The sequence below is a fragment of the Zingiber officinale genome, chromosome 7A, assembly GCF_018446385.1.
Source record: "Zingiber officinale cultivar Zhangliang chromosome 7A, Zo_v1.1, whole genome shotgun sequence".
Classification (NCBI taxonomy): Eukaryota; Viridiplantae; Streptophyta; class Magnoliopsida; order Zingiberales; family Zingiberaceae; genus Zingiber; species Zingiber officinale.
The window spans coordinates 51,252,336-51,279,576 of NC_055998.1; the positions used below are offsets into that span (position 1 = coordinate 51,252,336).

Sequence of the window (27,241 nt, forward strand, 5' to 3'; positions counted from 1 at the left end):
GACCAGGTGACCTACCAGTAGAAGAAGCGGTTAAAAGATTTAACAGGCTAGCTCACCTTTGCCTATAGTTAGTAAGTACAGTGAAAGAACGAGTCAGACTGATGCTCCTAACGCTGAGACCAGAAATAACACCTAATGTGAGTAGTGAAACTCACCGACCATAGATTGGTGAAGAGCTGGTCAGCAGGGCATTAGTGAGCACTATCTGAACAGCAACAAGGCACAACAAATGCAACACAAGTCAGTCAAGATAGAAGACAAGACAGTGGGGAAATAGAGAACCCAGTCAAGTAATCAGAACTGGAAGGACAAAGATAATAAGAAAGACCTAAGCAGGAAGATGTTCGGGTAGTCTGTGAGTATCCAAAGGTATTTCCAGAAGGACTACCTGGACTACCTCCCAACAGAGAAGCGGAGTTTGGAATTGAATTGGTTTCTGACGCTAGCCCAATTTTAAAAGATCTGTACCAAATTTCTCTAACAGAGTTGAAAGAGTTACAAGAACAACTTCAGGAGCTGCTTGACAAAGGCTTCATCCGCTCTAGTCACTCACCTTGGGGAACTCCTGTGTTGTTTGTCAAGAAGAAGGATGGATCTATGCGGATGTGCATAGATTATAGGGCTCTGAATCAAGTGATAATTAAGAACAAGTATCCACTGCCCAGAATCGATGACTTATTTGATCAATTGAGAGGGGCAACAGTGTTCTCCAAGATAGACCTGCGCTTTGGGTACCATCAGCTAAAAGTGAAAGAAAGAGACATACCCAGAACGGCTTTCAGGACCAGATACGGACACTACGAATTCGTAGTCATGCCTTTTGGTGTGACTAATGTACCTGCAGTTTTCATGGACCTGATGAACAGAGTGTTTAAAGAATACCTTGATAAATTTGTCATTGTGTTCATCGATGACATTCTAATCTATTCCAGAACCCCCAGAGGAGCATGACACGCACTTGAGAATAGTCCTGCAGACCCTACAGCAGAAACAACTTTATGCTAAGTTCTCAAAGTGCGGATTCTGGTTAGATCAGGTGGCATTTTTAGGCTACATCATTTCTAAGGAGGGTATCCAAGTAGATCCAGCCAAAGTAGAAGCGGTCAACAATTGGAAGAGACCCAAGAATGCCAGGGAGATAGCTTCCTTGGTTTAGCTAGGTACTACAGGAAATTTGTGGAGGACTTTTCCAGGATAGCCTCTCCACTTACAGCCCTCACCAGGAAGGACAAGAAGTTTGAATGGTCAGATAAATGTGAGCAGAGTTTTCAAGAACTCAAGAGGAGACTGACCAGTGCTCCTATACTGACTGTTCCAGAGGATGACAAGAGTTTTGACATCTACAGTGATGCTTCCAAGATGGGCTTAGGAGCTGTACTCATGCAGGAAGGAAAAGTTATAGCTTATGCTTCCAGACAACTCAAAGACTACGAGAAGAACTATCCCACTCATGATCTTGAGCTGGCAGCTGTGGTCTTTGTACTGAAACTCTGGCGACATTACCTGTATGGAGTCCAGTGCAGAATCTTCACAGACCACCAGAGTCTTAAGTATTTCTTCACTCAGAAGGACTTAAACATGATACAGCGTAGGTGGCTAGAGTTGGTCAAAGATTATGACTGTGAAATCCTCTACCATCCAGGTAAAGCTAATAAAGTGGCAGATGCACTAAGCAGAAAAGCCAGTGCATCCTTGATGTCCTTGTCATCATTAGCCCTGCCACTACATAAGGAGTTGTCAGATTTCAGACTTGAAATTATTTATGGGCAATTCTCTGCATTGACCTTAGAGTCAACCCTACTCGAGAATATACAGAGAAAGCAAAGTGAAGATCCTGATATCCAAAAGATCAAGCAAGGGATACAGGAAGAGGAAATTCGGAGTTTCGAGTATCAGACAGTGGAATTCTTTATCAGGGGAGTCGCCTTTGTGTTCCCAATGATGAAGAGCTGAGAAAGAAAATTTTGGAAGAAGCTCATAGTACACCTTATTCCATGCATCCTGGTTCTACCAAGATGTACCAAGACGTGAAACAGAAGTTCTGGTGGTCTGGACTCAAAAGAGATGTAGATAAATATGTCAGTACCTGCCTGACATGTCAGAGGGTCAAAGCAGAACACCAGAGACCGGGAGGAGTTCTACAACCTCTTCCAATACCAGAGTGGAAGTGGGAAGACATATCCATGGACTTTATAGTAGGTCTCCCAAGAACCACAAATGGATATGATGCGATATGGGTGATAGTGGACAGATTGACCAAGTCTGCTCATTTTCTAGCCATCAGGGTGTCTCACTCTATAGAGCAGTTGGCACAGCTGTATGTTAAAGAGGTGATCATACTTCACGGAGTTCCTAAATCTATTGTTTCTGATAGAGATGGACGCTTCACCTCTCACTTTTGAGAGTGTGTTCAGAATGCACTAGACACCAAACTCAAGTTCAGCACAGCTTTCCATCCACAGACTGATGGACAGACAGAGCGAGTAAATCAGATTCTAGAAGATATGCTCAAAGCTTGTGCACTAGATTTCAAGGGAAGTTGGTGCAAGTATCTGTGCTTAGCTGAGTTTGCCTACAACAACAGCTATCAGGCCACCATCAAGATGGCTCCTTATGAGGCATTGTATGGCAGGAAGTGCAGATCACCCATTTGCTGGCAAGAAGCAGGTGAAAGAAGAGAGATGGAAGTGGAACTGGGCATTCAGACAGAGCTGATAGATGAGACTACTCAGGCTATCTAGAAGATCAGACAGAGGATTGAGACTGCCCAGAGTAGACAGAAGAGTTATGCTGACACACGCCGTAGGCCACTTGAATTCCAAGTAGGGGATTCAGTCTTTCTCAAGGTCGCTCCTATGAAGGGAGTGATGAGATTTGGCAAGAAGGGCAAATTAAGTCCTCGTTATGTAGGACCTTACCTGATCACAGAAAGGATTGGGAAAGTAGCTTACAAGCTGGACTTACCACAAGACATGTCAGCAATACATGATGTATTTCATGTCTCCATGCTAAAGAAGTGTTTTCACGACCCGAGCCAAGTGATTCAGCCTCAGTCAGTGCAGATCCAAGAGGATCTTAGTTATGAGAGCAGACCTACACAGATAGTGGACAGAGCAGTCAAGAGACTAAGGAACAAAGAAGTGCCACTAGTGAAGGTCGTCTGGCAGAACCAGAAGCACGAGGAAATCACTTGGGAGCGTGAGGACAGTATGAGACAGAAGTATCCAGAATTGTTCTAAGTTCGAGGACGAACTTTTTATAAGGTATGGGGAATTGTAACGACCCAATTTTTCCTATTTCAAGTTCTAAAAGTCCATAAAAATATTTGAAAATACTTTTAAAATATTCCAGAGATTTTTAGGAATTTTTAGAGTATTTTTACGTAATTTTTGGAGGTCGTTTAGTAGGGTTACAAAAAGAAAGAAGTTTTAAAAAAAAAACGTTGAAGGTGAGATTCGAACCCACGACCTCGGGTCGGACTGACCCAAGCAAAACCGACCCAACCAGCTAAGCTACACGGTTTTTGTTAACATTATATGGAGAGAAATAGATTTAAGCTATAGTCGGAACAAATAAAATAAAAGAGAAGAAAAATAAGTTTGTAGAAGCAGGGGTTCGAACCCAGCTCCTCGGCCCAAGCAGAAACCGGCCCAACCAGCTGAGCTACGCGGGTTTTGTTAACCAGGTATGTAGCGAAATATATTTAAGCTATAGTTGGAACGTTTAAAATAAATTGGAATTAAAAGTGCGTGGCTGAGGGTTCGAAGCCAAGACCTGTGGCTTCGAGCAAAACCCAACTGACCAGCTGCGCTAGCGGTCGGTGTTAATCAAATATGCAGCGACATATATATAATCTATAGTTATAATCGAAACCCTAGTTTTAAAAGGATCTAATTCCTTTTCTCCCGAGCCGAAAACCCTTTTCTTCTTCTCACGCGACGGCGCGACTCTTCTGCTCGGGCGAAAACGCAGCGGCGTTAGGGCTTCGATCCGGCGGCCGACGAGCACCTTTCTTCGAGAGCTCTTCACACATTCGTGACCGGCTCGTCGAGGGGAGCACGCAGACATGAAGAGATCGAAGAAATTTCAAGTCTCTGCAAGCCCTAGAAGCCGATCTCGGCTGTAAGTCCAAGAAATCCAAGGTGAGTTGCTTCTCACCTGCAGTAGGAGTAGTTCCGATTCGTTTGGTGTTTTCTTGTTTGTTCGAGTTTTACTGTGAAGCATGATCTGGAATTTTGTTTTCTGCCGTGAGGTAGTTTGTGCCATGTAGTCGCTGATTGGGTTCCTTTTTGTGTAGATGTCGTGTAAGTCATTGAGTAAAGGATTTTGCTGTGAATTAATTTCTTTGTAATTCAGTTTCAACATGCCCAATGATCTGCTGCATTTCTGTGGATTATGATGGGATTAGTTTTGCTGTCGTGAATCACCTAAAGGGATCTACTTAATTATAGCAGGAAATATGGCATTTTACAGTTGGTAGCATTGTCCTGTTTTAATACTTGTCTTTGGTTGATTTCGGTTAATATCTGCATGGTTGATTTTGAATAGAACAATACAAGAAGGGTTTCAAAACCAGAAGATCTTCTTCTTGGTACTTTTAAAATGTACCGGTCACCCTACTATCATTTAGGATAGATTTAGCATATGCTGTAGTAGTAGTACTAGAGACTATTTCTAGTTAAAACTATTTCTAGCAAATTTCCAGAATTTTCTGGATTAATGCTGCCGTGAGGTTGATTTCACTTCACTTTGCTACACTTTGCTTCATTTGACTTCACTTAGCTCCACTTTGTTGATGTCTTTAGATTTAATCTCTTTGTTAAATCTGAGCATGAGGTAGTTTAGTCCTTTAGAGCATGTAGACTTCATTTCATTTTGTCACAATGAGGAGTAGTTTCAGATACCTTTACTTACTGCTATGAGTTGAAGTTTCTATTCTTGAATCTGTTTGTTAAAGAAGAGGAGAAGGAGTTCGAATGGATTCAGCATGTCGTTCAGACTTTCCTTTGCTGTTTAGATTTATTTTCTTGATGTTTAGTTTTCACTTGCTGTTAGTAAAGCATGAGAAATTTTCTATTTGCTACTAATTAAGCATGATCAGTTCCCTTTGCCATTAGATGTGCACAGTGATACTTTTTAGTCTCTTTTGCTATTAGAATATCTTGAGCATGCAGTTATTAGTTTCTTTGCTATTACATAAGCATGAGTTTCTATCTTTAAGAACTATAAGCAAGAAAGACTAAGGTTTAGACTTGATTTCAATTCCAGAATATTGAATATCAAAAGCGCACACAAGGTGGTGGTGATGAAGGTGTGTGATGGCTGGACTATGGAGAGATCCAGAATGAGCTGGCAACTTGCCAAGACTTTTCTGTTTAGTTATTTTAGTTCTCTTTTAATGCTATAATGTAGTTGAGATTGTAATTGAGTCTATTCCGCACTTGTAGTTTGGTATGTCTTATCGTTGGAGTTCTATTTGTTTACTATTGCTAGAATAGTTTCCTTTTAGTTATTATGATATTATTACTGCGTGGTTGTGAAGTACTTATACCAGCCGCATGTGGCTGATGGTTTATTATTTGTTTGTATTATGGGAAATGGTAACCGGTACAGGGGAGATTCTGCCGAAATTTTTCGGTAGGGTTTTCCTAGAGATTTTTAATAAACCGGTTAAGTAGAGTTAGTAGATAAGTAACGGTCACTCTTAGAGAGTAGTAGTAGTAGTAAGAAGGGTGGTCGTTACAATCTAACCACTTTATTAAGTGTGCAGGAAATCTAGTTAGGTCAACGGGTCGACCCGATAGTTGGTACGAAGTCTAAATAGTTCGACGGGCTGACCAGATATCAGGTGATAAATCCAGCTAGGTCAACGGGCCGACCGGATAGCTGGTACAAAGTTTAGATAGGTCAACGGGCTGACCGGATATCTAGCGAGAAGTCCAGCTAGGTCAATGGGTCGACCGGATAGCTAGCATGAAGTCCAGACAGATCGACTGGCTGACTGGATGTTTGCAAGATGGTAAATTAAGGTAAGTCAATGGAGGAGAGTGACCAAGTGAGGACGTATCCCAATTGAAGGGACAGTGGACGTTGGTCCAATTTAGGTTTATTTGGGATCCCTAAACTGAGACATTAACTAGTTCCTGGTCCTGGGAGGGCAGGAGCTAATTACTACACTTTTTATTCATTATTATTGTCATAATACTTGTTTTGCAGGGTATTTTGGACTAAGATTGTTTTGTAAGGCAAAAAGGAGAAAATTGCCTTCGGATGAGCAATGTCCGAAGGCGCCTTCAACGAAAATGGAAGGCGCCTTCGTACTGTTTATGAAAGGCACTTTCCTTGGCTATGAAAGGTGCCTTCTGCAAGATGAATTTTTGACTTTGTAGCGGATAAATGTCGAACAATTCAGGATCAAGTTTGCCTCATTGGAGGCACCTTCCATGCCTTATATTAGGTAGTCTCAAGAAGCCTTCACAACAACACGGATATACGAGCTACTGCGCATTCATTTAAGCTTCCAATTGCTCCAGGCTTCTTCTACGACTCTGCTGCAAAGCTACTGTACCCGATGACTATTCCAAGGACTTCTGATCATAGCTGGTAGACCAACATTAACACACAAATGCTTCCACATTCAAACTCTAAGTGTCGATAACAAACTTTACTGTTATACTTACATTCTGCAAAAGGAAAGTGTAGTTTGTTACACTTATCCGAATTACTCTTTATATTCGATTCCCTCTTCCGAGGGTACCAAGAGAGGTCTTTAGTAGATTACCCATCGATAGGTCTGTGGGACCTGGGTCTTGGAGTAGGAGTCACCGAAGGCTCCAAACCAAGTAAACTGCTTGCGTTTTCTAGTGTTGACTTTTCGTTTTAATTTTTCATTGCGTACTCTACTCTGTTTTTGAAATCAAAAGAAAAGTGGTGGAAACCACGTGATTCACCCCCCCTCCTCTCACGTGCGTATCGATCTAACAAGTGGTATCAAAGCAGGTTTTGCTCTGAATTGGTGCAACACCAATCAAGCCGGGGGAATCATTTTTTTTGCATTCTATTTGAATTGGTAAAACTTTACCTATTTAGATAATTTTTTTCATTCGGTTTTAATTTGACATTAATGCAACACCTCTCAAATTTTTCTATATTTTTATATTTATATCTTAAACTCTACTAATCCAAGACCAAGTCTTGGTACCTTCTTGAGTTTATCTTTTTAGCACTCAAATGGCACAACTTGAAGGATACAACACCGTTCGTCTTCCCCTATTCAATGATGACTACTTCCCGTACTGGAAGAAGCGGATGAGGTATATCTGAAGACCGACTTTGACCAGTGGTTCAGCATCACCAAAGGTTACAAGGCTCCCGTCGATAACGCCGGAATCCCAATGGACTCGAAACATTGGAATCCTGAAATGAAAAAGAAGGCTCAGATCTACTTCAAGGCTTTCAACACACTCCAGTGCGGGCTAACAAAGGAAGAACTGAACCGCGTTGGTCCACACGAAAATGCAAAGGAGATGTGGGATAAACTCATCGAATTGCACGAGGGAACCAATGATGCTAATGTAACAAAAAGGGATCTTTATTTAAACAAAATATTTAACATAAAAATGCAGAAAGGAGAATCTACAAGTCAACTTCATGCAAGAATAAAGGACATTCTCAACGAACTTCACACCATCAACCACCAGATGGAGAATCGTGACCTGATAAGGTATGCCCTAAATGCGTTTCCCCGAAATGCACTATGGGCATCCATCATGGATGCCTACACAATTTCGAAGAACCTATCTAAATTGAAATTGGATAAATTTCTTTGTGAACTTGAACTCCATGAATAGACCATCTCAAAGCAGGTTGAGAAAGGTGTTGCTCTTTTTGCAGGTTCCTCAAAAGAAAAGTCTAGAACCAAACTTGAACCTGAAGTTGAGTCTGACTAAGACTCAGAGGATGAAGAATACCTAGAAAACTTGGTAAGAAAGATGTTCACCAGGAGAAAGAAGAATTTTAGCAAAAAGGACCTGCAAAAGACCAACTCCACCTCCAACTCTAACAACAAGAATGTGACCTGTTTCGGATACAACAAGAAGGAGTACTATAAGACCGACTGCCCGAATCTGAAGAAAAAGAAGGCCCTAGAAGCGACGTGGGATGAGTCATCCAGAGATGAATCAGACGGCGGAGAACCGAAGCATAGCAACTACCTCGCGCTGATGGCTTACGAATCAGAATCGCAGAGCGAATCGGAAGACGGACCCGAATCTGAATCGAGCCACAAGTCTGCACTCGTTTCTGAAGGTTCCGATGAAGTATACTTTACTTTAAACAAAAGATTCTTTAAAATTATTGCATGTTTAAATACAAAATTAACTAAATATGAAAAATAAAATGAAATGCTCCTTAAGGAAAATCAACACCTCAAGGAACAGATTGAATGCAAAAATTCAAATCAAGATGTAAAACTTGAGGAGGAAAACACAATATTAAATAATGAAATTAACAAACTCAAAGGACTGTTAGAAACTTTTGCCACTAGATCTAAGTGTTGGGACCGTTGGCCGGCTAGAAGGGGGGTTGAATAGCCCTACATAAAATCAAAACAAACGAACCCTACTTGGACTTTAAAGAACACTTGCATAAAATAATTAAATAAACAAAAGGATAAAGGCTCAGAGGATTTACTTAATTACAATCGGAGAGGTTGTTAATCCAAGGAATGGAGTAGCACTAATTTCTCCTTCAGGCGCAGAAGCCTCTTTACAATAGTATAAGCACAGAAAATGAGAAGCTAAATGAAAACTAAGATGTGTACAAGTGTTGATGCAAGAATGCTTATTGTTCTTTAGCTTCTGGATCAAAGCTGTATTTATAGCCTTGGTCGGGGTGGTTGGAAGGGTTCCAGCGCATTGAGTGGGATAGAATTCTATCCCTGATGCAACGGTCAACATTCACATCAAATATGGATAAAAAGAGATTTCGGACACCCGGACCATAAAAGTCAACAAGGTTGACTTTTTTCGATTCGAACCCTCTGCTCCGGTGTTGCTCACTTTGGTCTAAGTCTTTCGCTCCGGCTCCGCTCGCTTGGGTGATTTCGGTCATTCGGAATAAGGCTCACCCGAACCTAATTTCCAGCCTTCTCGAACAACCTTCCGCTTCGGCTTCTTGTCCCTTGGAAATGTCGCGCGCCTCCTTCTCGTCCGCTCGTGTACTCTTCCGCAGCACCTCATCCCTTAGATGCACCGAGCCCGTTGGATCTCTCCCGAGTCGTCCTTCTCATGAATTGCGTCTTTTGCTCGACTTCTTGTGCTCCTAAGCTCTTGCACACTTAGACACAAGGTTAAACACAACAGGATATAACTTAACTTGTTTGAACACATCAAAATAACCTTGGGTACCAACAATCTTCCCCTTTTTGATGTGAGCAACCCAAATTAAGTTAGGGTAAATAAATATAAAATAAAAGCAATAAATTTGTAATTCAAGTGCAAAATTTTTTTAAAAAAATCTAAAAAACTACTTCCCCCTAGACTTAATCTTCCCTTCTCCCCCTTTGATCACATAAAAAATGGGATACCAAAAAAAATCTAAGGATAACTTTTATAAAACTCTGATTTGCAAAAAATTTTGAAAAATTTATCAAGATTTTGAAAATATTGAAAATAATTTTGATAGCTCTAAAAATGTAATAATTTTTAAAAAAAAATCTAAGTAAAAATTTTTGTGAAACAATCAATAATTTTCTCAGTTAAATAAATTTTTAAAAAATATTTTTTGTAGAAATTTTGGTAAAGTAAATCTGATACTTAAAAAAAACTGTAAGTAAAAAAAAATCTAAGTGAGAAAGAAATTTTCTAAGGAACAAATTTTCTAAGTTTTTTTTAAAAAAATTGTGCAACATATAAAATACATTTTGGTAAAGCACAAGTTTATAAAATAACTTTAAAAACTTTAAGTTAAAAAAATGAGAAAATTTTTTCTAAGTTTAAATGGATTTGCATAGAAAAATTTAAGAATTTTCCAAAACAAATTGAGTAACTATTCAAAGCATTATCTAATTTCAATTTTAATACTTTATCAGTTAGTTAATTAAACATTTTATTTCAATATTTGGCTTCCTGGCGAGACACTAGACCTTCTTGGTTATTGGAGCAACAACCACTTTCTAGAGAAAGCCTCATAAGGAAATTAAATGTTTAATGTACTCTTTGAAAGCCCTAAGTCCAATTATACTTTAATTAAGACAAGACTTTGGAACCCAATAAAGGTTCCTTCCAACTGGGTTAATTAGGAATTTCTTAGGGACATATTTCTTTGAAATATTTCTAATTTATCCTTAATGATATCTAAAATACCAGTTCAATTTATATTTTCTAATACTTGTACTATATGTGCATGTATGTTTTTTCAAGTTTTTTTATTTCTTTTTGTAAATTGTCACTTTCTAGCTTTAATTTATCAAAATCTACTAATGGACAAGATTTTGCTAGAATTATTTTTAATTCTTTAATTTATTTTTCTAATTTGCAACAATATTTAGATAACAATTTAACAAATTTAAACATTTTATCGGGAGGAAGAGATCGTACCTGACTTACCTTGTCGATCTCATTGTCCGTGGCTCCCAATGAACTGCTGCTTACTTCTGATGTCGTTCCCCCTTCATCGACTCTCTCAATGCTCATTTCGGAAGAGCTTTGTTCATGTTCGTCTTGATAACTTTCCATCAACGTAAGCCCTGAGAAAGCCTCAACTTCTGATTCGGACGATGTTTCATCCCATGTCGCCTTTAAAGTCTTGTACTTGTTCGTTTGGACAGGCTTCTTTCCTTTGTCTTTATCCTTGTTTCTCAACTTAGGGTAGTTATCCTTAATGTGCCCTTCTTCATTGCAGTGATAGCATCTGATTGTCCTTTTCTTTCTATCATACGGATGGTTAGTTTTTCTTGATTTAAATAATTTTTTAAAACATATTACCTTCATTACCATTTCTTCGTCATCCAGAGAGAATTCTGACTCATGCTTGTCTCTCGTTGCCTTGAAGGCGATGTTGTGCTTCGGCTCCTTCATACTTTTACATCTCGATTCATGCACTTCAAAAGTTGAAAAAAATTCTTCTACAGTAATAGATTCTATGTCCTTAAAGATATAGAAGGCATCTACTAGTGATGCTCATTTTGTATTTCTAGGGAATGCATTAAGAGTGTACCTTAGCGAATCTCGTTTGCTTACCTTTTCTCCGAAATTCGAAAGTCCGGTGATGAGCTCCTTAATTCTCGAGTGAAGTTGTGCAATCGTTTCATCTTCTTCAAATCGTAGGTTGGTGAGCTTGTTGTGAAGTAAGTCTCATCTTGTGAGCTTGGCTTCGAACGTCCCTTCATGTAGGTCAAGGAACTTCTCCTAAAGCTCCTTTACTGAGTCGTAGGTGCCGATTTGGTTGACTTCTTGTGGCAGAAGGACGCTCAGTAGATAAACTCTGCTTTGTCATTTGCTACATAGTTGACCTGCTCCTTCTTCGTCCATTGGTATTCTTCCTTACCTTCGGGTGCTACAAAACCAAATTTCATTATTGAAAGTAATTCAAATTCGATTTTAAAGAATACCTACATTCGTTTTTTCCAGCTAACGAACTCCCCCTTGAACTTCGGTGGGTATATGCTCTGTCCGGCCATTGATTTGGTGCTTCGATTGGCGATTAGTCCTCCTGAAGTATTCTGGCTCTGATACCACTTGTTGGGACCATTGGCCGGCTAGAAGGGGGGTTGAATAGCCCTACACAAAATCAAAATAAACTAACCCTTCTCATACTTTAAAGAACACTTGCATAAAAAAATTAAATAAACAAAAGGACAGAGGCTCAAAGGATTTACTTGGTTACAACCGGGGAGGTTGTTAATCCAAGGAATGGAGTAGCACTAATTTCTCCTTCAGGCAGGGAAGCCTCTTTACAGCAACGTAAGCACAAAAAATGAGAAGCTAAATGAAAACTAAGATGTGTAAAAGTATTGATGCAAGAATGCTTGTTGTTCTTTAGCTTCTGGACCAAGACTGTATTTATAGCCTTGTGGTTGGGGTGTCTAGAAGGGTTCCAGGTGACTGGAGTGGGATAGAATTCTATCCCCGATGCAACAGTCAACATCCATGTCAAATGTGGATCAAAAGAGGTTCCGGGCACCCGAACCCTAAAAGTCAACAAGGTTGACTTTTTCTGATTCGGGCCCTCTGTTCCGGTGCTGCTCGCCTCGGTCCAGATCTTTCGCTCCAACTCCGCTCGCTTGGGTGATTTCGTCCATCCAGAATAGGGCTCACCTGAACCCAACTTCCGGCCTTCTCGAGCAAACTTTCGCTTCGGCTTCTCGTCCCTCAGAAACGTCGCGCACCTCCTTCTCATCTGCTCGCGCACTTTTTTACAGCATCTCATCCCTCAGACGCACCAAGCCCGTCGGCTCTCTCCCGTGCTGTCCTTCTCGCTAGCTACGTCTTTTGCTCGAATTCTTGTGCTCCTAAGTTCCTGCACACTTAGATACAAGGTTAAACACAACAGGACCTAACTTAACTTGTTTGAATACATCAAAACAACCTTAAGGTACCAACACTAAGAACTTGGATTTAATTCTTTAAACCCAAAAAGTTGTATACAATAAATTTGGACTTGGATACAAGTCCAGCTCAACAAATAAAATATTTATATCACTCATAACTCAAAATAAAAATTAGATAAATCATCAATAAATGTAATGAAATAGGAAGCTCCATATCTAGCCGTCACATTCATTGAACCACAAATATCTGAATGAATTAACTACAATGGTGGTTTAGCTCTAATAGCCTTACCAAATAGTTTCCTAGTTACTTTTTCAGCAAGATAATGCTCACATATAGATAAGTGAATCTTAGCCTGAGTGCCCAATAAACCCTCTCTAGCTAATCAATTCATACGTTCTTGTCCTATGTGTCCTAATCTAGCATGCCAAACCTCATCAGTTATACTTGCATCACTAGTTAAAGCAATGTTCAAAAAATAACCTTCAATTGCACAATTGCCATTTGGTTCTACATCAAAAACGATAAAATTATTTGTTAAAAAATCATATCCGATTAACACAGAGTCAATCTTAAGTTCAACACATCGGCTGTAAAAACTAATACAATACCCTAAATCAAGAAGACGCGTAACGAAAATAAGATTTTGTCAAATTTCAGGAGCATACAGGACATCATGTAGAAACAAAACACTACCACCACAGAGGTTGAGTTTGCAAGTGTGAACTTCTTTGACTTCAAATCTTGCATTGCTTCCTACATAGATTCATTTGTTGCCAGCTGGTACCCGACGGTACTCTACAAATGTAACTCGCTCCCGAGCTATATAGTTGGTTGCTCCCGAATCTATAATCCACAAAGGATAAGAATCAGCTAACAACACTGAACTAGCAATAATGCTCAGGAAAAGAAGACATATTTGGATTTGCATTTTTTGGCTCAGTGCACTGTCGAGCGAAGTGCCCTGTCTTGCCACAGTTAAAGCAAGTCAACTTGCTTTTAGATTTCTTTTCTATCTTCTTGATTAGGCCTTGTCTCATAGTAATAGCTTCTTTCTTCTTTCCCTTCCCTTTCTTGAACCATTTCTTTTTTATAGATCTAGATAATCCAATAGAACCAACAGCCACATAGGCTAGTCTAGAAATCCTTACGGATTCAACTCTCTTCTCCTCCAATTGTACATGACGTAAGACGTCAGTGAAAGTCTTGATTCTCTCACTATGAGTTAGGGTATGCTTCATGGTCTCCCAAGAATTTGGAAGGGAATGAATAACTGCTTGAACCTGTTGTTCATCGGTCAACTCATGACTAGTAGTTTTAAGCTCCCAAATCATGTTTGACATCTCTCTGAGGTGTTGAACCATTGATACATTTAGACGCTTCTTGTAGCTGTCAAACTTGATCGTCAGCTGTCAAACTTGATCGTCAGCTGTCAAAGCTTGCTCAGACTTACTTCACTGTATTTCTCCTTAAGGATTGCCCAGACTACATGAGCCAAAAGATATGACTCATACTCAAAAGCTAGGTCATCTATCATTGAACTAATCAATATGTCCTTTGCAGTGGAGTCCTTTTTTTCCATACCTTATAAGCATCAAGATCTCGCCTGTGCTGTGTAGTGGGACCATCTACAGGTTCTACCATAACTTGATTTACATCCTTCAAAACTTCTTGTTCCTTAAGTACATACTGTATCCTGAGGTGCCAAATATTATAATTATCCCGTTAAATTTTTCACCCTTATCAAGTTCAACTATAATATTTTTTGTTGTCATAATCTATCATAAATAAATACATTATTTATTATTTAGTATAATTCATATGTATGCAATTTATGATTAACTCAATATTAATTTGAGTTGGTTTACAAAATCAAGTGATAACCATGTTTTCACTCATCAATCATATGATCAATCAAATCAATATTGATCAATTCTATTAGACACATCAAAACTAATGAACTAATTATTATTTATTATACTCATAATAAACTAATCAAAGAGTATATCATGTATCATGTAGAGTAAACAGTATAAACAAACATATGAATGAACATATCATTAACATAAATATGCTACATATTGTTTACATATAACAAACTAACATGATTGAAATAGACTAATATTGTTCATACATAATGATAATAACAATAACAGAACTCTAATAAACTAGATAGGCTACCACCACTCTCACTAGGATAGGCACTAGTGCAGTGGCCAATATTATCCCTTTCAGTCTGGACTCATTTGGGGCAATCTCAAGTGGGACAACTTCAGGATTGTAACGACCACCCTTCTCACTACTCGCTAAAGGTGTCCGTTACATAACTACTATAAACTCTTACTTAACTAGTGTAACAAACTGTACTTAAATTTTTCCAGAAAACTTAAAATTTCGGCAGAGTATATGTTGTTCGGCAGGACTAAAATACAATACAATACTCCAAAATTCAGAACATGCACATATAACTCATAATAGCAGAAACATATGAAACTATATCTCAATGCAAACACAAAAGTATCTACTTACTAAACAGAACTCATCTTAACATGCGAACTAAAACAAGAATAATCTCAAATGTTTTTTAACCACTAAAACACGGAAACTTAATAATGCCCCAAGTCTCTCCCATAGTCCTGGCATCACACATCATCGAACACCTCCTTGTCACCTTCCTTTGCTATAGCTTTTCCTTTCCTTTATCTGCAGTAAGAGGAAATGCAATCTATAAGTAAAATTGCTTAGTAAGTGCTATCTAACTCACAAAACTTGAATATGCATGTATTCAAAAAGAAACTAGAAACTGAATGCTTTAACAGGGAAACTGCTCATGTTCATCTGATAGCAAGGAAAATTACTCAAGCTCAACTAATAGCAAGGAACTAGAAATAAGAATCAATACTGCTCATGCTTAAATCAATAGCAAATGAAAACTAAAGAATCTGCTCATGTATATCTAATAGTAAAGAAAACTGGTCATGCTCAACTCATGGCAAATAAAAGCTGCACGTGCTTAATAATAGCAAATGAAAACTAGATAATCTACTCATGTAATTCTAATAGCAAAGAAATCTAGAAATCTGATAATTAAAAATTAATATCTGCAATGCTTCATGAAAGTAGCAATCAAACTAAGGTTCGCAGTGCTAAAAGAAACCATCAATTCTAACTTGCTGAACTTGAAAATAAAGAAGCTAACTTGCTGAATTAAACTTTTATGACACTTGCTTTGCTAGTTCAAATACATACAGTTTAATACTTCAAAATAATAATAAAGCTTCTCTTGGGCCCAGGCTTAGTACCAATGCGCGCTCCCTAATAGAGACTGTGGTAGCTAGTCACCAGTCCTACGAGGGTAAAGACCTTGGTCTTACCAGGGCCAAGACCTTGGAATTGGTCACCTGGATTTGTTTAACGACAACCTTGGAAATCGGGTACTAGCCTTTTAAAAATAAAATACTTGTTATCTTTAATATTCTTATAATAAAATGTCTTGGCATTTCTTTGAGCACTTGGTGTGCTGCTGATCCCAATTCTTAAAATTTAGGAATTCTATCAAGACCTTGGTCTTTTCTTACTTATAGCTACTCATAATCCTCAAAAAGGGTTTAATGGAACACATAAACACTCCACCAAAATTCATGGCTATTCATGCTTATTAAATGGCACAGAAAATCTAGGACTACATGCACAAAATGAGAAGTTGTTCAGGTTCATGAAAGTTGCATAAATTCTGTAATTGCATGCTCTAAAATAAAATTGCTCATACTCATTGGATAGCATGGAATTAATTAAATCCACACGTTCATGGTAGGGTTGTTCATGCTCACTAAAGTCACAAAGGAACCATAAACAGAAAACTGCAAGGCTAAACATAAGTCATTCATGCTCAGTACCGTGGCAAAGTAAGAACCTAAATCTGCATGCTACTATAGATGAAGACTATTTCATGCTCACGGCAGTAACAAGGAATCCAAATTGTATGCTAAATATAAGGGTTGTCCTGGCTTGACAAAAAGAATAGCAACAAAAGAAATACAACTCTTGAGAGCGTGCTGTGAAATAAAAAGGAAGTACGACTCTTGAGGCATGCTGTGAGACAACAATACTTCATCAATTCACCTACAAGCAAACTCTAAGGTTTCATGCAAAGCTTCGGGAACAAGGAGAGGAACAAGGAATAAACCTCGGAGCTATTCTACTGCAGGTGAGTAGCAACTTACACAGGTGTTCTTGAGCTTACAACCGAAAAAAAAGAGACTTCGAATGCTTCTAGGGTTTCAGAGAATTGCAGATCTCGACGATCTCTTTGTATCTACTTGCTCTTCTTGACGAGGGGATCACGAAGGTGTGAAGACCTCATGGAGAAAGGTGCTCACCGGCAGCCGGAGACGTGCCCTAGGTTTGGCTTCGCTTCCGCCCGAGAGGAGCCGCCGCACGCGCAAGAGAGGAGAAGAAGTTAGTTCACGGAAAGATTAAACCTGATTCCTCTCTTAATACCTAGATATTCTTGTTATCTACTACCATATAAATATTTTTTCGCTCTTTCCTTAATTAGCACAGCCCGCTTGGGCACTTGGCTATCACACATCGCTTAAGACTTGGTTCGTGTCGGAGGTCGCGGGTTCGAATCTCGGCCGAACCTCTTTATTTTTGAAACTTCTTCCTTTTGGTAAAAATACCAAACGAACTCCAAAAATTACATAAAAATGCTCTAAAAATTTCTAAAAATCTCTAGAATATTTCTAAGGCATTTCTAAATATTTTAAATTACTATTAAAACTCAAAACAAGGAAATTTTGGGTCGTTACAAGGATTCTCCATCGGATCCATAATTGATCCATCTCTGGATTCTCCACACACTCTTCCGGATCCTCCTCTGATTCTTTGGGATCTTCTTCTAAATCCTCCTCGGATTCATCAAGATCCTCCTCTGGATCCTCTTCTTATTCTTCAGGACCCCAAGCGAAATAAAGTAATTGTCTGTACATCTCTGAATATAAGATGTGCCCTTCAGAATCATCACAAAGTTGGAGTATTACCTGCCTAAGATTTTCTGACAGTGAATAGATCAGAGCCCATCTTCTGTGTTGTCTTGGACTAGAAACTCCTTTCATTCGAGTTTCCAGAACAACCAATCGAGCCGATTAATAAGCCATCCGACTCTATAAACTGGATCATAATCAAGCTCCTTACTCTCCTCCCAAAGCTCATATTATCGTATATCATAACTAGCCATCTGAAAAATTAAAATTAAATAGTCAGTACAAAACTGACTAACTAGTACAAAATCGTCTTACTTCAATTTATACAGACATAGTACCAATATAATCAATCAATAAAAATAAATCTTCTTGATTTTCAGGAGTCTTAGTCTACTGCCCCATCGGATTGGGCGATCAAGAATCTATATTAAGCTCGGTCCATTGTCATCATTAGAACTAATATAATTGGACCTATGTTCTGTTATTATTTAATCTAAGCTCATTTCATCCAATTTCAGACTTATTGATCAAACTCAGGTCATTTTGATCAAATCAATGTTCATTTGATTAAGTCCGACTCATTAGAACAAATATAATCCATTTAATAAAATTTGATCCAATAGAATAAATCTGATCATTTGATCATATCTGGTGTAAGTCCAATTAAATCAACTCAAAATATTTCTGATTTGGATCAAACTAGTTTAGTTTAAATCAATTAATGATTTAATCGAAATTGGTCTACCTGGACCAACCAATTAATTGAGACAATTTTATTCCAAAATGCATAATATATATATATAGGTTAAACACGTCAACTTAAAAAAAATATGCATTAAAAAATATTTTTTTTTCTAGTGTATTTGAAACCAAAAGATTTCGTTTTCATATTTTTTTTTTTTTGATTTTCTAAAATCAAACTTTTCTTCAAATCACAGCTTCATTATTTCACCGTAGCATGTCCCTTTTTTTTTCACCGCTTTCTTCGTCGCACACCGCATGCTACACACCTCACGCAACCGTGACCGAATCATCAGCCACGAAGGCCACTTCATCAGCCATTATCGCATCACCGGCCTCTGACACATCGTGCCCCAGACACTAACGCATCGTCGGCCATTGCTAGAGGTTATTTTTAGCGCTCTTCAGTGTGCCCCGACCATTGACACATTGTCAGCTAGTCAGGATACCTTCGCCAACTCCGAAATGTCATCGTTGGCATGCCTCTATGATGCAAGCCTGGCTCTGGCGCTATCATGATTTCCTTGCCCAACAAAGCACGTTGCTCTGCAGCGATGTTGTCGTCGACGAGTGACCCTATGACTCTGTCATCGGTCTACCTGTAACTCTCCCATAGGCATTCTTCTATCATAATGCGGTCTCCAACAGTCCATTGATGTGATACACAGTCGCCGATCTCGGGAACACAAGGATATGCCGTCTAGGATTTGAGAGGATTTCTCATGCATTTAAAAGAAACACATGCTCTGATACCATTGTGGTAATTATAAATGCATGAATTAAAAAAAATAAAATGATAAACAGTAAATACTTACAACGATCTCCGTAGATTTGCAATCAGTAATGGCAGGACTTACTTTGGGAAGAACAATCATAGAATTAGAAAGCTCTCCGTAATTTCATTAACCAAATCCCACAGCCTCGGATGTTCTACTTCCTCTCGTTCTCTTTTTCCCCTTTGTGAACCACCTTTGGACGCACCCTTTATATGAGAATTATCCGAGAGGTAAAAGAGACTTTTTTCCTTAAGAGTAATGGGCAACGTGGGCTTCCCCACATTCCCATTTCCTACCGACAATGGCAAAAGACCAACAAGATCGAAGCACAAGACCATGAAGATGACATGGGATGAATCATCGTCATCAGAATCAGAGTTAGAAGAATATGCTGAATTAGCCCTAATGACAGACAACCAGAGGAACAATGAAAACTCCTCAGAAATAAGCATCGATAAAGGGAGAGGATCTTCATAAGAAGACAGCAATGAAAAGAAGTATAAAACCATTAAATAAGTGTGTTATGAGCCTTACTTCCTTAAAAATCTTTTAAATTTATAAAAATACTTTCCAAAAACTTGCTAAAACTAAAATGAAAATACTAAGCTAAAGTTAAACTTATAAAATTCATGTCCTGTAATAGTATATGATAATTTAAAAATAAAAAATAAAAAATAAAAAATTGAAAGTATAAATAAAAAATTTAAAGAATGACTAGGCATATAAAAATTTGAATATTCTTCGAAATTCAAAACTTAAGAATTATGAATGCCTTAATTAATATTTTAGATTTTACAAGTACCAAATAAGAAAAATCTCTAGAAATTATATACCACAAAAAATTTTAATTAATTCAGTCAAAAATAATTTGTTTTAGATACTAAAATCATACTTATCTGAATAAATTAATTTCTATACAAGCTAAAAAATCAATTTGTTTAATTTTTTCTTTATGGTAAAATCAATTAGATCATCAACTTTCTGGTCATATTTTCTGTTCAAAATTTTATTAGTGCAAAATAAAAATATTATCTAATAACAGAAAACTTTTTGAAAATTTTTTACTATTAAGTTATTTTCTATGAACTTTTTAAAAAAAATTATATTTTTAAAATTTAAAATATTTTTCAGATATATTTTTGGAAAATTTTATTTTTTTTAAAGATAAAATATAATGTTGTCTATCAAAATAAAAAATTTAGATATTTTTTTAATATTATTTAAATTATTATAATTTTTTTTAAAAAACTTATTATTAAAAATTATTGAACATTAATTTTGAAAACTTTAATTTTTTATATGGATAAACATTAAATTTTACATGTTCAAAAAAAATATCATGATTTTTTGAAATTAGATTCTATTTTTAACAATTTAATTATTATGATAAATATTTCTACTTAAACATATTTTCTATTCAAAATTAATATTTTTTTATAGTGGAAATTTTTACCCTAATATAACTACTTTTTTATTTTAAAAAAAATCAAGATTTTTCAAAAAATAAAATTATTTTTAAAATTATTTTTGTCAAAATAGAGAATTATTTAGTAAAATGGCGACATTTATGAAAATTATTCTTGACAAATATGTGTTTCTTGTTAATTCTATTCACAAATCCCTAGAAATATTTTCAAATTTTATATAACTTTTTTTTTCATATTTTTTCCTATTTTTTTATGTGATCAAAAGGGGAGAAATAAGGAATAAGTTAAGGGAGAGATTTTTTGAATTTCATTGCAAATTCTTGTTATAATTGCAAATTCATTTACTTAGTACCATTTATTTTATTTTGGGTTTATCCTAACTTAACTTAAGCTGATGTATATCAAAAAGGGAAAGATCATTAGTATCCCGAGTTGACTTTTAATATAACGACCACCCTTCTTACTACTACTACTACTCTCTAAAGGTGGTCGTTACTTAACTATTACTCTACTTATTAGTGTTACTTATGCTATTATTAGCAACACTTAAATTTATCACAGCCCCAGAGAAATTCCTACCGAAAAATTTCGGCAGAGTCTCCCCTGTACCGGTGACAATAATCATCAATACATGCAAAATAAACCATCAACCACATGCGGCTGGTATATATATTTCACAACCACGCAGTAATAAGACACAACAACTTTAAAAAAAAAACTATTCTAGAAATAGCAAATGAATAAAGCTCTAACAGTGGGAAACAACCAAACCAACAATGCGGAATAGACTCAATTAGCAACATAAGAAAAGGGAAAAAACTCTTTAACAATCTCAACTTCTCTAATAACATTAAAGGACTCTAAACAACTTCTTAGCCAAGTCCCGAGGCTTCCATAGTTCAACATCACACACATCCATCACGCATCCTCCTTGTTGCCTTCCTCTTTACACTTTTGCTTTTCCTTTATTAGCAATAGGAGGAAAATAAATCTATAAGAGAAATGCTTAGTAAGTACTAAACTATCTCACAAAAACTCGAAAGTGCATAAGATACAAAGGATGCTAAAACTGAAATGCTAAAAAGAAAAGCTACACATGCTCATCTAATAGCAAAGCACTAAAATAATCTGCATACTCATGATATACAAGAATAAATCCGCATGCTGGAAATAAAGCTAATCATGCTCAATAAACTCATAAGGAAGCAAATGAAAACCAATACTGTTATGCTTAGAATTATAAGAGCTAAACTTTGCTAGTTCTAAACATAGGTGATACTTGTTCATCTACTTATAGTCTTATACTTGAAATTAATATTTAACTTTCTTCTTCTCTTTCTTGGGCCCAGGCTTAGTACCAAATGTGCGCTCTCTAATAGAGACTGAGGTAGCGAGCCTCCAGTCCTATGAGGGTAAAGACCTTGGTCTTACCAGGGCAAAGACCTTGGAATTGGTCACTTGGATTTGTTTAACGACAACTTTGGAAGTCGGGTACTAGCCTCTTACTTTAAATTACTTGTTATCTTTTCTAACTAGACCTTAGTCTTTTTCTCTACTCATAACTTCTCATAATCCCCTAATAGGTTTAATAGAACACATAATTATTCCACTAAAATTTATGATCATTCATGCTTATTAAATGGCACAGAAAAACTAGGACTACATGCACAAAATGAGGAGTTGTTCAGGTTTATGAAAGCAGCATAAATTCAGTAATTGCATGCTCTAAAATAAAACTGCTCATACTCATTGGATAGCATGGAATTAATTAAATCTGCATACTATGCTTGACAAAAAAATAAAATCTGCACTTAATAAAAAGGAAAAATCTGTGTAAAACCTGTTCAAAGCTATACTTTTATATAGCAATAGAGATCTTTAAGCATGCTACAGCAAAAAAAAAAACAAAGGAATGAGTAATCTGGATTCCTTAAACATGCTCCACAGAAATAAGTCAAAGGAACAAGAAATCTGGATTCCTTAAACATGCTTCAACAGAAATAAGGCAAAGGAAGCAATTCTTGGAAATTACTCTTAAACTTCTAGCAATCAATTCCTAAAGTATGCTACCGCCACATTAAAAAGAAGTAAGCGAATCTCATATAGAATTCTCTAAGCATGCTATAGAATGCCACGGCAAAAATAACAGGAAGAAAACAAAATCTCGGAAGTTTCCCTTAATCCTTAAATTACTACACACATGATCCAAACAAGAGAAACTATATCCCTAGCACAATAAATTCGGCACAGCAAAATCCGAAAGCAAGGAAACGAAAACCCTAAGTTCGGAGCAACTCCTACCACAGGTGAGTAGTACTTACAGCGGTTTGCTTGGACTTACAACTGAGAGAGAAAGACTCTAGGGTTTCGGGTGAACTCGCTTTCCCGACGATCTCTCCCTATCCACTTGTTCTCCTCGGTGAGACGGTCTCGAAGATGTGAGAGGCTCTTGGAGAAACCCCTCACCGGCCACCGGAGGAAGAGCCCCAGCTCCGATCCTGTTTCGCCCGAAAGAAATCGCCGCGTGTGAGGAGGAAAGGATAAACGGAATTAGGGGTTCGGGAAAAGAAATTAAATCTTTATACCTAGGGTTATTTTCGGTTCCAACTATAGCTTATATATATTTTGTTCCCTACTTGATTAACAAAACTCCCGTGGAACACTTGGTTATCCGCGCGTTGCTTAAAGCTTGGCTTGTGGGTTCAAATCCTCAGCCGAACCTTTTTATTCCAATTTATTCTCGATTTCCTTACTGCTTAAATACATTTCGTTCCATATTCATTCACAAAACGTTTGCAGAACAGTTGGCTAGCTGGATTCGCTTAAAGTTGGGTTCGGCCTGAGGTCTCGAGTTCGAATCTCGCTTGAACATTTTTTTGTCAAAATTTCCTTCGTTTAGTAAAAATACCAAACGACCTCTAAAAATTGCATAAAAATACTCTAAAAATTTCTAAAAATCTCTCGAATATTTCTATAGAATTTTTAAATATTTTTAAATTACTTTTAGGGCTCGAATTGAGGAAATTTGGGTTGTTACAATTCCCCATACCTTATAAAAAGTTCATCCTCGAACTTAGAATAACTCTGGATATTTCTGTCTCATACTGTCCTCACGCTCCCAGGTAACTTCCTCGTGCTTCTGATTCTGCCAGATGACCTTCACTAGTGGCACTTCTTTGTTCCTTAGTCTCTTAACTTCTCTGTCCACTATCTGTGTAGGTCTACTCTCGTAGCTAAGATCCTCCTGGATCTGTACTGACTGAGGTTGAATCACTTGGCTAGGGTCGTGGAGGCACTTCTTTAACATGGAGACATGAAATACGTTATGTATGGCCGATATGTCATGTGGTAAGTCCAGCTTGTAAGCTACTTTCCCAATCCTTTCTTTGATCAGGTAAGGTCCTACGTAGCGGGGACTTAATTTGCCCTTCTTGCCAAATCTCATCACTCCCTTCATAGGAGCAACCTTAAGAAAGACTGTGTAACGACCACCCTTCTTACTACTACTACTCTCTAAGGATGACCGTTACTTAACTACTAACTCTACTTAACCGGTATGATTAAAAATCACATGGAAACCCTACCGAAAAATTTCGACAGAATCTCCCCTGTACCGGTGACCTTAAACTGACATACATAACATAATATACACAGCCATAGGCGGCTGGAACACATATCAAACACACAAAAGGAATAACATCACCACGCAATTTAATGAAATCAAATCATGCAAGTAATGAATAGCGGAAACAAAATAAAAACATACAATTAACTAACAGCGGAAGACTAAATGACTCATCTAATACATTCTTAATAAATGGCAATCTTAATAAATTCTTAAACTAAGTCCCAAGGCTTCCATAGTCCAGGCATCACACACCATCCGCGCCTCATTGTCGCCTTCCTTGCTAAATCTTTTCTTTTCCTGTATCTGCAGTAAGAGGAAGTGTAATCTATAAGCAAAATTTGCTTAGTAAGCGCTATCTAACTCACAAAATCACGAATGTGCATGTATACGAAAAGAACTAGAAACTATATGCTCTAAAAAGAAATAAAGCATAAACATAACTGCTCATGTCAAACTAATAGCAAACAAAGGCTAAGGAATCTACTCATGTAATTCTAATAGCTAATCATGCTACTCATCTAATAGGTAACCATGAAAATTACTCATCCACTAGATAGACATGGTAGAATAAAGAACTAAACTTACTGATTTATAGAACTATATGAAACTTTATTTCATTTGTTCTAACTTAATCTTGAATACTTTATGTTTATGTAAAACTCGTTTTACTTGTTCAAAAACTTATACTTATAATACTTTAAAATAATAATCAACTTCTTCTTGGGCCCGGCAACTATACTTTTACTTTTGTAACGACTCGACCCATTCGGCGGCCCATTTGGCGGCCCATTTGGCGACCCTATGGTCGTCGACCGTCGGTCGAGCCATTACTACTAGGTTATATGAACCTAGGGACGACTATGGGAGCCCAACCCAAGGACAACTGAGAGTCCAGCACAGTGCCACTGATAAAAGTAAAATACTTGTTATCTTTTAATACTTCTATATAATGCCTCGACATTTTCTTTAGCACCTTGTGTGCCAAAATCCCTAAAGTCTTGACTTTGGGATTTACTTAAGGCCTTGGCCTTTTTCTTTCTTTTCTTAACCTTTCTTATACTTTTCTTATAAAAGAATGCTTCTTACAAAACTAAAATGTTTAAACAAATTCTAATACTACAATGCTTAAACAAAATCTGCATACAAGTTTAAACAGAAATCTTCATATTAAGCTTAACTAAAATCTGCATATTAAGCTTATCTAAAATCTGCATACTAAGCTTATCTAAAATCTGCATACTAAGCTTAACAAAATCTGCTTACTACACTAACTAACTTCTGCTTACTAGCTTAATAAAATTCTGCACTTGCTTAACAGAAATTCTGCAAAGAAACTTAACAAAAGAAAACATATTCTGGCTAGTACAGATTTTCATCGTCTCTCAAACTTCCTTTCCATAATATGACTAATACACAACTTATCTGGAATTCTCTTAATAAAGATATTATAAATCGTATTCCATTTAAAATTCCAGAATCAGCCAAGCACAGATGTTATCCATATACTTGAATGGAAGTAGCATAACTAAACCTCAAGCTCAGATTCAACATAAGCAATTTATCTAAACCTCATGCTCAGATTTAATGTAAGCAAATTATCTAAACCTCATGTTCAGATTAAAGAACCTCAAATCTGTATACTCTAAAGACTTAATCAAACTTTACTATAATCTTTTAAAACTGCACTATGAGGAGATCTAAACTACCTTAAAATTCTGCACTATCTCCCAAACCTGAAGATTTCAATACATATAAACTGTACTCAATCATTTCTTAACCTCCTTACTCTATACTGGAACAACCATTCCTCATACACTGTGCCACAGCAATCCATGCAAAAGTTTCCAAAATCTGGTCCAAACAATTACAATTTATGCTTTGTTTTTCTATCTTTTCCTTGTGACTTAAATTTCAAAAGGTGCCACTCTCCCTAAACTCTCAGATTTGGCGCACATCAAGATACTGCTTAATGTTATCCTACACTTAGGTTTATCATAAATTAAACTCATTGTTCCAAAGTACACGACTACCTCTCTTATTTGTTTTACAGCTGTAGACTAAAATCCTAAATCTGTGTGCTATGTTTATCATGTAAATTCTATATGTGATCTTCTGTAGATGCTACTCGTTCATGTAGGAATAATAAATGCTATATTTTACATATGTGATTGTTATTGTACTCTATTTTTCAGAGAGTGGATCTAACATCGGAAACAATCCTTACTATAATCACTACTCTGTTCAATGGCACGGCAGGAACCCAAAAGATACCAACGTGCTGCTAATAAGGAAAATTGCTACTGGAAACCTAAATTTTATAACTGTTCTTCATGCTTAAAATCCCTATCTTCTTTCTTTAGGGTTCATGGCAACTAAATCTGTTCGTGCTTGCTAGACATGATAACAAACTAAAATATGTTCAGGCTAATAAGCATGTAAATCTGGCAGTTTATTTAAGGTCAATAATTCAACACAAAACTACATGCTTAATCTAACCACTTTCCTCCTTTGCAATCCAAAGAAAGAATCAACAAACAGGAATTAAAATCCCTAGCGGCAAGCTTCAAGAATCAACACAGCAGCAAGCTTCGGAAATCATGAACACAAAAAGATCCGAAAACTGAAACCACAAGAAAATTCATGCAAAGCTTCAGAAACAAGAAAAGAACAAGGAATAAAACCTCGGAGCTATCCTACTGCAGGTGAGTAGCAACTTACCTCTTGTTCTAGGACTTACAGCCAAAGAAGGTGGCTTCTAATACTTCTAGGGCTTGCGGAGGACTCAAGCTCTCGGCAACTCCTTCACCTCCACTTGTTCTCCTCGATAAGGTGATCACGATGGTGAAGAAATCTTCAGAGAACGCCCTCGCCGGCTGCCGAAATGCCCCTTGCTTGCTGCTGCGGTTTCGCCCGACGAGAAGCGCCGACGCGAGCGTGAGAGAGGAGGGGAAATTTTGGTTTCAGCTAAAACCTAAGTTCTCCTTTTAATACTCTCATATTTCTGTTAACTAGTACTACTTAAATATATTTCAATATAGATTTAGTTAAGAAAAGTTCGGCTGGTCTTTTGGTGGGCTGTGTTCTGCTTAAGGCCCGGCGCATTGGTTCAAATCCTGGCTGCAACCTATTTTCT

At 37.2% G+C, this 27,241-nt stretch overlaps 1 protein-coding gene across 1 annotated transcript; it reads left to right on the top strand.

Annotated features, from left to right (window-relative positions):
* The first annotated feature begins 7,394 nt into the window (after window positions 1-7,394).
* On the top strand, window positions 7,395-7,850 carry LOC121999378. Its single transcript, XM_042554067.1, has 2 exons — window positions 7,395-7,574; window positions 7,626-7,850. Exons 1-2 carry the CDS (start codon window positions 7,395-7,397, stop codon window positions 7,848-7,850), a joined length of 405 nt encoding a protein of 134 aa, XP_042410001.1.
* Window positions 7,851-27,241: the final 19,391 nt, after the last annotated feature.

Bases quoted from the DNA above. Each gene is read 5' to 3' on its own strand.
- LOC121999378 (XM_042554067.1), top strand. From the start codon at position 7,395: ATGGACTCGAAACATTGGAATCCTGAAATGAAAAAGAAGGCTCAGATC. The intron at 7,575-7,625 runs GTAACAAAAAGG...ATAAAAATGCAG, and splicing joins AGGGAACCAATGATGCTAAT to AAAGGAGAATCTACAAGTCA.